Here is a 13,621-nt window from a genome sequence, read left to right as displayed (position 1 = left end):
GAACCCCTAGATTATAAAACCTAGAGAATAAACTTTAAATTCACTATTGAGTAAAAGTTTTTCAAGCTTTTTATCATTTGATTAATAAACAAGCTCTGTTGAGTTTCTTGTTTTTTTTTTTCATTTAAAAAGAGGATGGTTTTGATCTCATAGGCTCAGTTTCTTTCAATCTCAAAGATTAAAGATTGAAAACTAACAAAAAAATGAGTTTGCATCTTATTTTTTTTGTTTGGGAAACGCTTTAAATTAACAAGAGGAAGAAAATATTGAGCTTGCATCTCTGAACATACACATGAAAATGTAGCAACAAGTTTTTCATCACTAGCAAGAAGAAAATATTGAAAAGTAGAGTCCCCCACCTTCTTCACAGTTCCAGAGAATCCCTGTCAAAATATTTCGGAGGATGAATTAGAACACAGAAGAATGAATAAAAGAATCAGGTGAAATGAAATCATTGGCATGTTAGAGAATCTTAGACATTAAGGGGTCTGTCTTTAGAGCAGAGAAAACACCCATTGCTGTCAAATCATAGTGGCAAGGACAATGAACAACATGAAAAAAGGAAAGAACCACACAAAATATGTATGAGTAGTACTCAATGAGAAAGAGAAGAAGAGTTAAATCATGAGAATCTTTCTATAGTTGTTGTGACATATGCTACATATATATATAATCCACCAAATCAAAGAGTGTATCTTCGTGCAGAGTCTTTAAAGCAGAATATGTTCAGACAAAGAGAAAAGACTATAGTGCGTGCTGGAATATCTGAGATGGAATTTACAAGCTCAAAATTAATCAAGCAGGAGACTATTTAAGCCTAGAAAGTGTGACAACATATAATATATATAGTCTAGCAACTATATACTCTTATCCGATTTAGCATATATATATATATATAATCCACCAAATCAAGGAGTGTATCTTCTTGCAGAGTATTTAAAGCAGATAATGTTCGGACACAGAGATAAGACTAGTGCGTGCTGTAATTTCAAAACTGTTTCTTAAGGACTTTATATGTAACTGTAGCCATGATATCGAGATACAATTTACACGCTCAAAATCGATAAAGCAGAAGACTTTCTAAGCCTAGAAGTGAGAGAGTACATAAACCAAACATATAATAATACATAGTCTAGCAAACTGAGCTGTGTCCTGTTAGATGTACCTAAAGGTTTCAGGAGATAATGTTACTGTGTAGTGTACTTCAAGACGAAAAATATTAACAACACTAAGTGTCTAGGCTTGTCCAAACTTCAGATAAGATAGAGATGGTCTACAACAAAAAGGAAAACAAGTACAAATCCCAGTTACAGCTCTACTACCACTATCGTGTTTTTTCGAGTGACTACGAGATTAGATTCTGGGTTTGTAGAACCGTACATCCCTAGGCCGAGGTCTCTCCCTCAAAACACTTCGACCTCGTTTTATTTCTTGAACTTATTCATTAATCTTGTACACACAGTCACTATCAAATCCATTTTTGTCAACTTAAATCTCATTCACGAAACAAAGATCTAATCTAATAGCATATGAAACAAATCTAGTTCAATCGAAGACCGTTAGACTAACCGGAAATCTGGAATCGGTTAGGTTAACCGGAGATCGAAATCTAAGCCCTAAGCATTAGCGGTCTTAGGGATTAGGGGAACGCCGTTCCCTTGAAGCTTATTATGTTTGGCTTTGGCTTCTTCCTCGCGGATCTTCTGCATCGCGAGCATCCTCTCCATGACGAGCTCGTACTCGCACTTCTCGTACACGTGGCGCTCGTCCTCGCACTTCCACGGGAGGAAAAACTCTGCCTGGCGACATTTGTTGAGCGGAATCAGGAGATGCGCGCACTGGTCTCTGTAACCCAGCGGTACTTTTGCTGCGACCATCTCTTCTTGCGTTGCGATCATCTTCTTCGATGAACCGGGAACCTCCATTCTCCAATGTCGCGATCTCTTTACCCAAACTTCGATAGTCCCTTTTCTCTTTGCGTCTCCGATTTGCTTCACCCGAACATTGTCAGATTCTTCGTTCCGGGTCATATTGGGCCCGTTTTATTTACTAAGCCCACATTTAATGGCCTTTTGTTATATTAAGCCCACAATCATTACTGAGCAGCGTCCTCCTCACTCGCCCCTTATATAGATAGAGGAACGGTGATGGTTTGAGAGTTTATAACTGAATCCGAATCCTAATCTGAAACCGAATAAAAACTTGATGTGAAGTTATAAACTTATTTTCTTTAATTTTTGGGAATTTGAACACTTATAGTATTTTTGGAGAGTTTTGATAGCTTTCCTATCGGATTTTTGGTCAATTCAGTTTATTTTGAATAGATAGTTTATATAGTTTTTATTGAGTTTTTGAATTATAGACTTTTGAATATTTTTTGGTTAACTTCTGATACTTATTGTTTGATTTCACAGTGATTTGGGACAATAAACTTAATTCAAATCGAACCTGGTTTCAAAATAACCAAATAGAGGACTATTGCAAATGCATGTGCAAACTTTTGAAACTGAAAGCAAAGGTATTAAAAATACAGACAATTACACATGAAAAGAACACAAACTTTGTTTGTAAAGAACGGAGAGACGAAACACAGATTCTCACTACGAAGCCTTCTTCTGCTTATACTTAGCCGCAGAGAAGAAGTAAACCGCCATGTTGACAAGACTAAGACCCGCCAAAAGCCAGAAGAAGTAATCAAGATGACCCGTATTCAGATTATCCGAGATCCAACCTTCACCACCATTCCTCGTCGTGAAGTAAGTCACAAGCGTGAGGATCAACGAACTCAAGTAGTTCCCAAGAGCATTGGTCAAAAGAGCCAAAGCACTGCACAAACTCCTCATCGCATCTGGAGACTGATCATAGAAAAACTCAAGCTGGCCAATGAAGTAAAACACTTCCGCTGCACCGAGGATGAAGTACTGAGGAATCTGCCACAACACGGATATAGGAACCGGAGCTCCGGACTCAACCAACCCGAGCTCGTCGGCTAAACGGAGCCTGATGATCTCAATGATAGCTGCAGCCGCCATGCATAGAACAGAGACGAATAGCCCTATTCCCATTCTCTGTATCTCTGTGAACCCTTTGTCTACTCCAGTGAAACGTCTAGCTAAAGGGACGATGAACCTATCGTAGAGCGGAACCCAGATGATGACGCTAGCAGTGTCGAACGTCCCTAGCGCCGCTGGAGGAAGCTGGAAGGAGCCGATCTTGCAGTCCATGGCTCGGCCTTGCTGAACAAACATGGTTGACATCTGAGCGTATACGGCTGAGAAGATGATACCAGAGGCCCATATTGGGAACATACGGATCAGAATCTTGAGTTCTTCCACTTGAGTGACAGTGCATAGTCTCCACGAGTTTGAAAAGTCTCCTGATTTGGATTCTTCATCTGAAATAACAGCAGCTTTGTCAAGATACTTGCAATCATCGGTATGTTCGATCTTTCTACTTCCAGCAATAGCAGAGTTCTTGTCCTGCGTTTCATACAAAAGTGCAGCGTCTTCAGGGACTTTAAGAGTCGATTTACGGAAGGACGCAACCACGACTTGGGAGATGCGAGTTATGGGGCTGCCTCCAGGCTTCTGAAACCTGTAAAGCGGCGTGCCAAAGAAGAAACTCACAATGGCTAGACCCATGAACACTGTCGGTATACCAAACCCTAAACCCCATCCGCGATTCTCTTGGATCCAAACTAGAAGACTAGAGGACACGAGCGCTCCAATGTTGATGGAGAAGTAAAACCAGTTGAAGAAGGAAGCTTTTCTGACTCGCTCTCGCGAGTCAGTGTCGTCGAACTGGTCTGCACCGAAGGATGAGACGCATGGTTTGATGCCTCCAGTGCCGAGGGCGATCAGGTAAAGCCCGCTGAAGAACATGGCGTACTGAGCTGGCGTTGCTGATGGACAGTAGGTGCCAATGCATTCTGCTGGCTTCAGTGCTGGAACTGAAGCTGAGAGAGTTAGTGCAGACATGCCCTAAAACAAAAAAAAAAAGGAACTAATCAGTAAACAGAGCAAACAAAACCCAAAAAAAAAATCAACTGACTGGGATTTGTGGTTACGATGAAGTAAATGCCGGAGAAACAAGCGATGGTCCAGTAACGACCCCAGTAAGCATCGGCTAGGACAGCACCGATGAGAGGGGTGAGATAGCAAGTGCCTTGCCATGTGGTGACGTTTGTAGCAGCGGAGACGTTTCCTTGGTGTAGTTTAGTGGTGAGGTAAGTGATTAGGTTCCCGGCGATACCATAGTAAGCTAGCCTCTCGCAGCACTCATTGCCTAGTACACGTTAAAACCATCTTAAAAAGGTTAGAGATTAAAGCAACTAGCATAACAAAAACAAGGAAATAAATTGTTTTTTTTTTTATTTTTATGTTTACCGAGAATGAAAGGGCAAGCTTTCCAGTTTCCTGTTTTAGCCTTCAGTGGTGGGTTCCCATGAAGGTCTACTGAACCATCTTCAGCATACAGTTTCGGTGCCTGATTAAACAAAATGAAAATTAAAAAACAAAAAAAAAGACATCTTTAGCCAAAGAGTCAAAGCAGTCAACAATAATAATGTGCAAATGAAATCGAGCTTCAAATTAGCTAAACTAATCAAAAAAAAAGTCATGAAATCAAAGCAAAATTAGGAAAGAAAGGCTATATTTTTCCCTAATGAAAAGCTAATTTGATTTCTTCATTTCCAATATTGGAAACACACTTGTTCAGAGTTTCAAACAGATACATGGGAAGATGATCAACAAACCAGAAAGATCAAGTCAAAACAGAGAAACCTAAGGCGGAAGGAATTCAAGCGATAAGAAACTCCATCAAACCTGTGAGATTAAACCTTGTTCGATGAGAGGCGCTTCTTCTTCTTCAATGGAACCCATCGTTTTTCCCGGCTTCGACCAGAAAGATTCCTTAATCTTGATGAATCTCTTTACTCTCTTATCAATTGGAAGACCTGTGATTCAATTTTTTTTATTTTTTTTTCCAGGCGACTTTTATCAATTGGAAAAAATATTAAATAGAAGTATAGAACTGATTATAATAAATTAATTAGCGAACTAATAAAGCAATAACAGTCTTATCTTTAAAGATTACGGCTTATCCTTTGCATTGTTTGACGTGAGATAGAATTATAGATCGATTTATCCATGCCTCAACTTGTATCACTCTATCCAAGAACATTAAATGTATTTTTTAACTGCTACAAATAATCTAATTTGACCGCAACTTATGTGGACTGGAACGTCTTCCTTTAGTACACACAATAGTAACTATTTTTTAAAATTCGTTGATTCTTCCAGTTTCTATAGTTTATTGATTAATTGGTATATAAGAACATTTTTTATAGTGTTCCTAGAATTAAACACACGCGTCCGTATGGATACATATTTGTTTTCAAAAAAAAATCTTTAAAATATAATTGACAAAAAAAAAATCTTTAAAATATAAAATAACTTCTATTTATATACAAAAATATTTTTGAAAATTTTATATATATTGAAATTTATATTTATAAAATTATACTAATCATATAGTCACCATTTATTTAGAAAAATACCATAGGATAGCAATAAAAAAATCATTGTCATAAATATAGACTCTAAGGATCAAAATGATCAAAATGTTTTATTAAAGAGGTAAATATATATTTATACCTCTGAGATTAAGTTTTAAAATTTTATAAAATAAAAAATAATTTTATAAATGTGAAATTATAAAAATTGTTGCAAAAAGTATTTTGAATTAAAAAAAATAAAAGAAAGAGTTTATAAAAAAGTTCAAATTTGAAAACATATAATCTGATATTATAAAAAAAAAATTATTTATATTTATATATCCAGGGTATTAAAATATGTTTACCTATTAAATGAAAAATTTTGGTCATTTTCCTCCTTAAGTTCTATTTTTGTGATAAGAACTTGAAAATGGTCTATTTAAGAGAGTTGCCTTTTATTTTATTTTCTTATTTAGAAATGTAACGTCATATTAATAATTTACTTTTAAACATTATTTTTATACGAATTATTACAATTTTTTTATTTTTTTTAAACGTTTATATTCTTGAAATATTATGTGACTAAATTAAATTAGTTAATATTATGTTTTAAAAATATATTTTATTTAATGTATTATATTTTAGTTTTTTTTTTTTATTTTTTTACTATAAAATCTGGCCTAGATTAAATATGGTAGAAAAACCAATTGCATAATATAAACGTATTTGGCTTTTACATAAAAAAAAATTTGTTCAACACATGAAATCTTATTGTTTAGATTTATATTGTTTTTATTAAAAAAATATTATCTATGAATAAATTTAGGATATTTTATTAAATTTCTGGTTAGTTAGATTTTTTTATGGTAGATAAAAATTAAGACCCTACAGATTAGATATTATTTTAATTTATCGGGTAAAGAATTTTTTTCCGGCCAAGGCTGGTATAGTACTTTACCAGTTTTTGATGGTTTATTAGGGGTAAGGAATGTCAGGGCAAGCCTTTCACCCCTGCATTCGGAGGTGGAAGCATTAATTTGGGCAATAGAATGTATGAAGAACTTAAGACAGTTCCAAGTAACAATTGCAACAGATTGTTCTCAGCTGGTAAAGATGGTTTCGGAACCAGAAGAATGACCAGCATTTGGAAGCTACTTAGAAGATATCAAGCTTTTAAAAGGAAGCTTTCTAAACTCAGACATCGTTCATGTTTACCGAACGATGAATATACGGACTGATAGCTTAACACGCAATGCTAGGAAACAAACGTCCTTCGTCGTTCACATGGATGCGGAGTTGCCACTTTAGTTTACAGAGTCAACATGAGTCTGTAAACGTTTGCTGTCAAAAAAAATATATATATTATTTTAATTTTTAAAATAATTGACCGTGTAAAACCTCATTTAGTCCAATGATTTAATATGATGTTCAAATATAAAAATATTTAGGTTTTATCGCACAAAAAATGAACTATCTACTCCTTTAAAATAGATTCATATTTTTAATCTATCGTATACAAGTCTATGTAAGACCATTCATTAGAAATTTAACTAAACATCCTAAAACTACTCATATATGATATTCTCCTAGCAAAACAATATACATCTAAACAATAACAATTCTAAAAAAAGATAAATATATTGTCATTAGGTAATTATCATTTGATTGTTTACCATATTTAATATAGACCATATTTTATATATTCCAGTAACTAATTTTGAAATTAAATAGTATAACCCAATTCTTTTTAAATTATCAAATTAATTTTTTATATAAAACAAAATAAATAATATTTTATTCGTTGTAACATTTAATGTTGATATTTTTAGTAAAAGTAAAAATATTAAACTGAAATATAATATATTGAATAAAATAATATTTTAAAATATAACAAAAATAATTTAATTTATTCATATAAAAACATTTCGAGAATAAAAATTTCTAAACAAAGAAGCTAAAAATTAATTCATCTAAACTAATGTTTAAAATTTTACTTTTAATATTGATGTTGCATTTTAAATAAATAAACAAAAATAATTCATTAATATATGATTTGTGCAATATCATCAAACAAATTTCAACAAATATAAATTTTCAAAATAAAAATTATATACATAAAATTGATATTAGATATATATCTTTATAACATATTTTATATTTTAAATATTAGTTTAAAAATATAAATATATCCGCACGGATGTGAAGATTAATATCTAGTACATAGTAAAAAAAATACCGTATATATGTACTATGGTACAAAAAGTGCTTACAAATGTAGATTTTATAAAACAGTTCATGATGATAAGATTAGACATAAATCTTCGTAAAACAAATAAAATTGACGGTTATATAACTATTTTTTAATATTTTTATTATTTGTAATAGCATAGTTAATTAATATTTAGAATAGTAGCATCATTATGTTAAATTAAAATTTAAAAATATTGATAAAAACTGATCATAAATAATAATAAAATATTTATTAGAAAAAAATGTTAAATTAAAATTTAACATAATGATTATGAAACATTTGAATATATATATTTAATAACATGAAAAGCAGTAAATGCCAAAATTTGGCAACACCAAATTACTTTTTGCTCTTTTTTTCATCAAATATAACAACCGCCAACAAAAACACAAGATAAGGGGGAGTGGCTTTGTGGAGAGAGATAAAGCAATTTAGAGAGAGAAAGCAGATCTGGTTTTGGGTCCGGCGTACGGCCGGCGCGTGAGCGTCCGTGCCGTCGCCGGAGCCCATTTTCTTTTGGTTAAAAATGTTTCCCGACTTCTTTTTCACCTCCTCTTCCTATTCGTTTTGTCGGAGCTGTGTCCAGTTCCCAACCGGAGTGGTCAACTCGGGGAGTGAACAAATTCACACGGTGGCGCGGTGGCTGGAGTAACGACGCGACTGGGTGAAGGGTGAGGTGGGGAGATGTCGGTTTGTCAGATTAGGGTTTCCCGGGAGGTGGAGGCTCCTACAGATCCATCGCCGCCGGTCTAGTTTCCGGAAGGCGGAGGCTTCGTTAGCTTCGCTTTCGCCGGCTTCAGTTTCCGGGGGGTGAATGCGGTCTTTGCCTTGCGCCGCCGGCTTTTAGTCCCCTAGGTTTGTTAGGGTTTGTTTTTATCTTTGGTTTTTGCGGTTTCGGTTTGGTCTAGTTGGAGGAGTTCGCGTCGGAAGACGATCGAAGCTCTCCGATGTTGAAGGTTTGGGTCTGCCGGCGAAGCTTTCTTCCCAGTTCCGGTGACGAAAGGAGACGGATGAGATCTCGGGTTACCGATTGAATCTCTCCACTATTGGGAACTCGCGGTTGGAAGTGTTTGCGGCGATGAGGCTTGGAAGCCAGTGAGTGACGGTTCTTCCGGTGGATCGTTGGGTTGATCACCGGGGATGGCTCGAAGCGGGGGCACGCCGTGAGCGAACGGTGGCACCGCTTTTAGTTTTCTCTAGGGTTTCGTTTGGTGGACCTTGGGTCTTTTTTGTAATTCTGGGCTTGGCCCATTTAGTAATAAAATCAACTATTGACGGGAAAAAAAAAAAAAAACAACCGCCAACATGTAGCATAGGAACTATTATGACATATTTACAAATAAGTATGAAATGAAGTCTTCATAGTTTTACATAGTGGCCCATAACTTTTACATGTTTCCGTATATACAAATATCAAACAAGAGCCAAGCTGAAGCTTAAGCAGCCTTTTTCTGCAAGTGCTTGACAGAGAAGAAGACAAAAACAGGAATATTCACACAACCAAAACAGACCAAAAGCCAGAAGAAGTAGTCAAGATGTCCTTTATCAATGTCCTCTGAAGGAATCCAACCATCTTGACCATCCATTGTCGTGAAATACGCCACAAGCGAGAGGATCAACGAGCTCAGATAGCTCCCAAAGGCAGTAGAGAGAAGCGGCAAGGCACTACACAAGCTCCTCATCGCGTCAGGAGACTGCTCGTAGTAAAACTCAACCTGACCAATGTAGAAGAAAACCTCCGCTGTGCCCATAAGAAAGTACTGAGGAACCTGCCAAAAGATGTTCATTGCTCCGAGAACACGTAGCCTCTTTGTCTCGACAATAGCTGCAGCTGCCATGCTCAAGACAGAGACAAGAAGTCCAACTCCCATGCGTTGTAGATCAGTGAATCCCTTTGCTCTGCCTGTGAACCGTCTCACAAAGGGAACGAGGACTTTGTCGTAGATTGGGATACATATGAGCACACTTGCAGTGTCGAACATCCCGAGTGTAGCGGGAGGAATCTCAAATGAGCCTATGGTATGTTTCATGGACCGTCCTTGCTGCACGAAGAGGGTGTATATCTGAGACTGGAGCGCTGTGAACACGATGCCGGAGACCCAGATGGGAAACATACGTAACAGAATCTTAACTTCTTCTACTTGAGTCACAGTACATAGCTTCCATGGGTTAGGAGTGACACCATTTGTGACATCATGTTCTGTAATAACTGCGGCTTTGTCAAGACACCTGCATATGATATGAGAAACCAGTTTATTTCCCCATGAACACTCTTTAGGCCCGGGCATTTGGGTAGGGGATAGAGGATCCATATAGGAACCGGAATTTTTTTGGTTTTGGATTGGTTCAGATCAGTTCGGATAGTAAAATTAGAAACATCTAATACCCAAAAAATTTGGTTCCCATTTGGTTTTGGTCGGTTATTACGGTAATTTGGATAAAATATCAGATATTTCGGATAAAATATCGAGTAGTTAAGACAATTTAAATAAAAATCTCGAAGAGTTTGGATTGTTTTGGATAATTCAAATAAAACTGATAATTTTGGGTAGTTTAGATTTTTTTTTTATTATTGTTTTTATAAAAAATATTTTTAATACATTTAATAAATCTTTAATTATATATATATTAGTTATGTTATATGTATATATAATTAATATTTTTAATATATTTGGATATTTCAGATATAAAAATATAGAAACCGTTCGGGTTTGAAAGTTTTGGTCTGGTTCCGGTTCGGTTCTGATTCCGATTTTCCGTTCCGATTTTTTTGCCCAGGCCTAAACACTCCATAACATGAAGCTCTCTATTCAAAATGATAAAACGATATTTTCTTGTAACCGTCTGTGTGCTCAATCTTCCTGCTTCCAGGTATTGCGGAGTGCTTGTCTTGTGTTTCAAACAGAAGTGTATGGTCTTCTTCATCAAACTTGAGACTCATTTTAAGATAAGCAGCTACAAGAACTTGGCAGACCCTAGTAACCGGGCTGCCTCCCGGTTTCTGAAACCTATAAAGCGGAGTACCACAGAAGAAACTCACGAGAGAGAGCCCCATGACAACAGTAGGGATCAAGAACCCTAGACCCCACCCACAGTTCTCTTGAACCCACACTAGAAGAGTAGATGAGACAAAAGCCCCGATGTTGATGGAGAAGTAAAACCAGTTAAAGAAAGAAGTTTTACTTGGTCGTTCATGAGGGTCAGTGTCATCAAACTGATCAGCACCAAAAGATGAGACACATGGTTTTATGCCTCCAGTACCGAGTGAGATAAGGTAAAGACCGGCAAAGAACACTGAATACTGAGTTGTTGTTGCTGGTGGGCATAGAGAACCAATGCATTCAGCTGGCTTAAGGCCCGGGAGTGAAGCTGAGAGTGTCAGTGTCGCCATTCCCTAAACAAAATCAAAGCACAGATCATTATTATCATTCTTATTTGAATACGAGGAGGTAGCCCCAAACCACGGCATGTAATATTAGTTTCATCCATTGGTCACTCGAACCGAAGACTTTTGATACAATGGCCAAAATCTTTTTTAATTGAGCTAACGACCTCTGGTTAGCAAAGAACATTATCAAAAAGGAAAATAACAATACAATTGTAAATGCTTACGGTGAAATAAATGGCAGAGAAACAAGCAATAGTCCAGTATCTTCCCCAGTAAGCATCAGCTATTAAAGCTCCAATGAGAGGAGTGATGTAACAAGTCCCTTGCCATATCATGACATGCCTTGCCGCAGATACATTTGTCTCATGCAATTTTGTCGTGAAGTAAGTGACTAGATTCTTGGCAATACCGTAGTAAGCTAAGCGTTCGCAGCATTCATTGCCTGCAACGGTGCAGACATTATTAGTCTTAAAGGATTAGAGCTACAACAAAGACAAAACAAGAAACATTTGTTTTTGTTTTTATCACCGAGAATGAATGGACAAGCTTTCCAGTTTCCTGTTTTCTGCTTTAATGGTGGGTTTCCATGGATATCCACTGAACCATCTTCAGCATACAGTTTCACTTCCTGCTTAAACAAAATCAAGAAACATGTTCAGACAAACACAACTATAGCTAACATAAGCAAGCATCACAACTATAGCTCAGCGAAAGTTGACTGATACATAGAAACCATAAGATACGAAAACCCACGGTTCCTTGATCTAATTGTAATAACTGGCAAGTAAATTGAAAGTCAAAGAACACAACTTGATCGAACCTGTAATAATACAAAACCTTGTTCGAAGAGGGGTCTTTCCTCTTCGATGGAACCCATCGTTTTCACTTCAAAGAGAACTAATTAGAAGATTACTCTGGCCTGACGGACCACCGGACCGGCGACCGGCGACTTTTTCTGTAATGTTCAAATGTATACGCAAAGTTTGGAGATGTATTATTTTGGTAAAACTAATTGTTTCCCCTTGACTTTCAAAGTCTGACAAAAAATGCCCAAACTTTTCTTGATTGTAACAACAAGATCCTCCTTAATTCCTTATTACGCGTATTCGTCGATTGCCGTCTCCTTTTGCATGTTCCAATTGACTGGCGCGTTTAGAGTTGACTTGATGGGTCGACTTTTTCTGTTTTTTTTTTGTCTAACAGTTATACCCTTTGTACCACCTCGTTATTACGTATAAGACCATCCGCATTAGCGGTTTTTAAACGGTTCATGGGCTCGAAATCTTAGGCCCGTTTCATTAAAAGAAAATGAAAAAATCGATAATTAACGTGAACCGGGCCTTGGGCATGAATCCGTAAGGCGCGATTTTTACCACGTGTCGTGCTCGGGTTTGTCAATCGATTCCGCGTTGACGAGGGGGAAAGAAGGGCTTCGTCGTGATTCATCTCATTTTCCCCTCTTTCTAAAAAAACTAGGGTTTCGGCGTGAGAGGCGATTTTTCGTGCGACGACGACTCCCGGCGATTTGCTCCACCTAATCAACGACGATCTCTAGTATCCACGAGCGTAGGTGAGTATCGAGTAGTTTCCCAGGTTTTGTTGGTCGATTTTGGGGTTGGAAGCCGTAATTGGATTTTGAAAAAAATTTGGGGGTTTCGAGTTAGGGATGTAAAACGATATATGGGTTTCGATAAAGGGTTGGAGATCGTGATGGTGGTATGTTTTTGGGTTCTTTGATCTGAGTTTTCATATCGACTTACGGGTTTCCAGTAATATTTGTAAATCAAGTTATGGGTTTCGTTTTATTGTTTAAATCGTCATGGGGGTTTGATTTTGGTTTCGTTTAATCCTTTTGTTTCGTTATTAAGGTTTAATTTTGACAAAATTTTCAAATTTTTTTCAGATGGATCCGGCAGAAGATAGAAGACATTCAAAGAGGCAAAACCACCACATCAACATGTTAGGGTTCGTGGCCGATTCCGAGTACGGGATTCCTAAAAGGTGTCCGTGTGGTGGGAGACTCATTAACGAGGTTTGCGGGAAGGAGGACTACGACACTCTTCCTGGGAAGCGGTTCTTTACGTGCAAAAACTATGAGGTAAAGTCTCTCGTGTAAAACTGCACTTTGGTAAGTTGTATATCATTGTTGTTATTGTTGTAAATCCAAAAGAATCTGATTATTATTTATGTTGTAACCAAGGCTGATGGGTTCCATTATCGTCAGCCTTGGGTTATAGGTATGCAGGAGGAGCTGGAGAGGCTGACTAAACGGGTGGAGGAGGCTGAGCAGGTGATGATGGGGGTCTCGCATCTCACAAAACAGATCGAGACACTTGAGGTTAGTGAAACATTCCTCTTTCATCGCTGTAATAATTTTTTCCATATTTTTTATTTACAGTGACTAACACAAATATCCTTTGTCCAGGAACAGGTTAAATTACTCAACGAGCAGGTATATGACCTCAGTGTGCAGGTCGATACCCTCGAG

At 36.9% G+C, this 13,621-nt stretch overlaps 3 protein-coding genes across 4 annotated transcripts; all 3 read right to left on the bottom strand.

Annotated features, from left to right (window-relative positions):
- Positions 1-185: 185 nt before the first annotated feature.
- LOC103839455 (NADH dehydrogenase [ubiquinone] 1 beta subcomplex subunit 7) lies at positions 186-1,994 on the bottom strand. Its single transcript, XM_009115963.3, has 2 exons — positions 1,570-1,994; positions 186-383 (listed from the first exon to the last, which is right to left on the bottom strand). The coding sequence occupies exon 1, from the start codon at positions 1,923-1,925 to the stop codon at positions 1,617-1,619; it is 309 nt and encodes a 102-aa protein (XP_009114211.2). The 5' UTR covers positions 1,926-1,994; the 3' UTR covers positions 186-383; positions 1,570-1,616.
- Positions 1,995-2,476: 482 nt separating this feature from the next.
- Positions 2,477-5,181, bottom strand: LOC103839457 (protein NRT1/ PTR FAMILY 8.3). The gene is made up of 4 exons (XM_009115964.3): positions 4,824-5,181; positions 4,386-4,485; positions 4,067-4,284; positions 2,477-3,980 (listed from the first exon to the last, which is right to left on the bottom strand). Exons 1-4 carry the CDS (start codon positions 4,878-4,880, stop codon positions 2,601-2,603), a joined length of 1,755 nt encoding a protein of 584 aa, XP_009114212.1. The 5' UTR covers positions 4,881-5,181; the 3' UTR covers positions 2,477-2,600.
- A 3,870-nt stretch (positions 5,182-9,051) lies between these two features.
- On the bottom strand, positions 9,052-12,252 carry LOC103839458 (protein NRT1/ PTR FAMILY 8.4). Of its 2 annotated transcripts, XM_009115966.2 has the most exons (6): positions 11,954-12,252; positions 11,662-11,761; positions 11,543-11,575; positions 11,358-11,455; positions 10,580-11,139; positions 9,052-9,974 (listed from the first exon to the last, which is right to left on the bottom strand). In XM_009115966.2, the coding sequence occupies exons 1-6, from the start codon at positions 12,008-12,010 to the stop codon at positions 9,182-9,184; spliced, it is 1,641 nt and encodes a 546-aa protein (XP_009114214.1). In that variant the 5' UTR covers positions 12,011-12,252; the 3' UTR covers positions 9,052-9,181. The 2 variants fall into 2 exon arrangements, with proteins under 2 accessions (XP_009114214.1, XP_009114213.1); XM_009115965.2 differs by having other exon boundaries at positions 11,358-11,575.
- Between the last annotated feature and the right edge of the window lie 1,369 nt (positions 12,253-13,621).

Source organism: Brassica rapa, chromosome A09 (genome assembly GCF_000309985.2).
Source record: "Brassica rapa cultivar Chiifu-401-42 chromosome A09, CAAS_Brap_v3.01, whole genome shotgun sequence".
Classification (NCBI taxonomy): Eukaryota; Viridiplantae; Streptophyta; class Magnoliopsida; order Brassicales; family Brassicaceae; genus Brassica; species Brassica rapa.
This window is presented reverse-complemented; position numbering and strand designations above follow the sequence as displayed.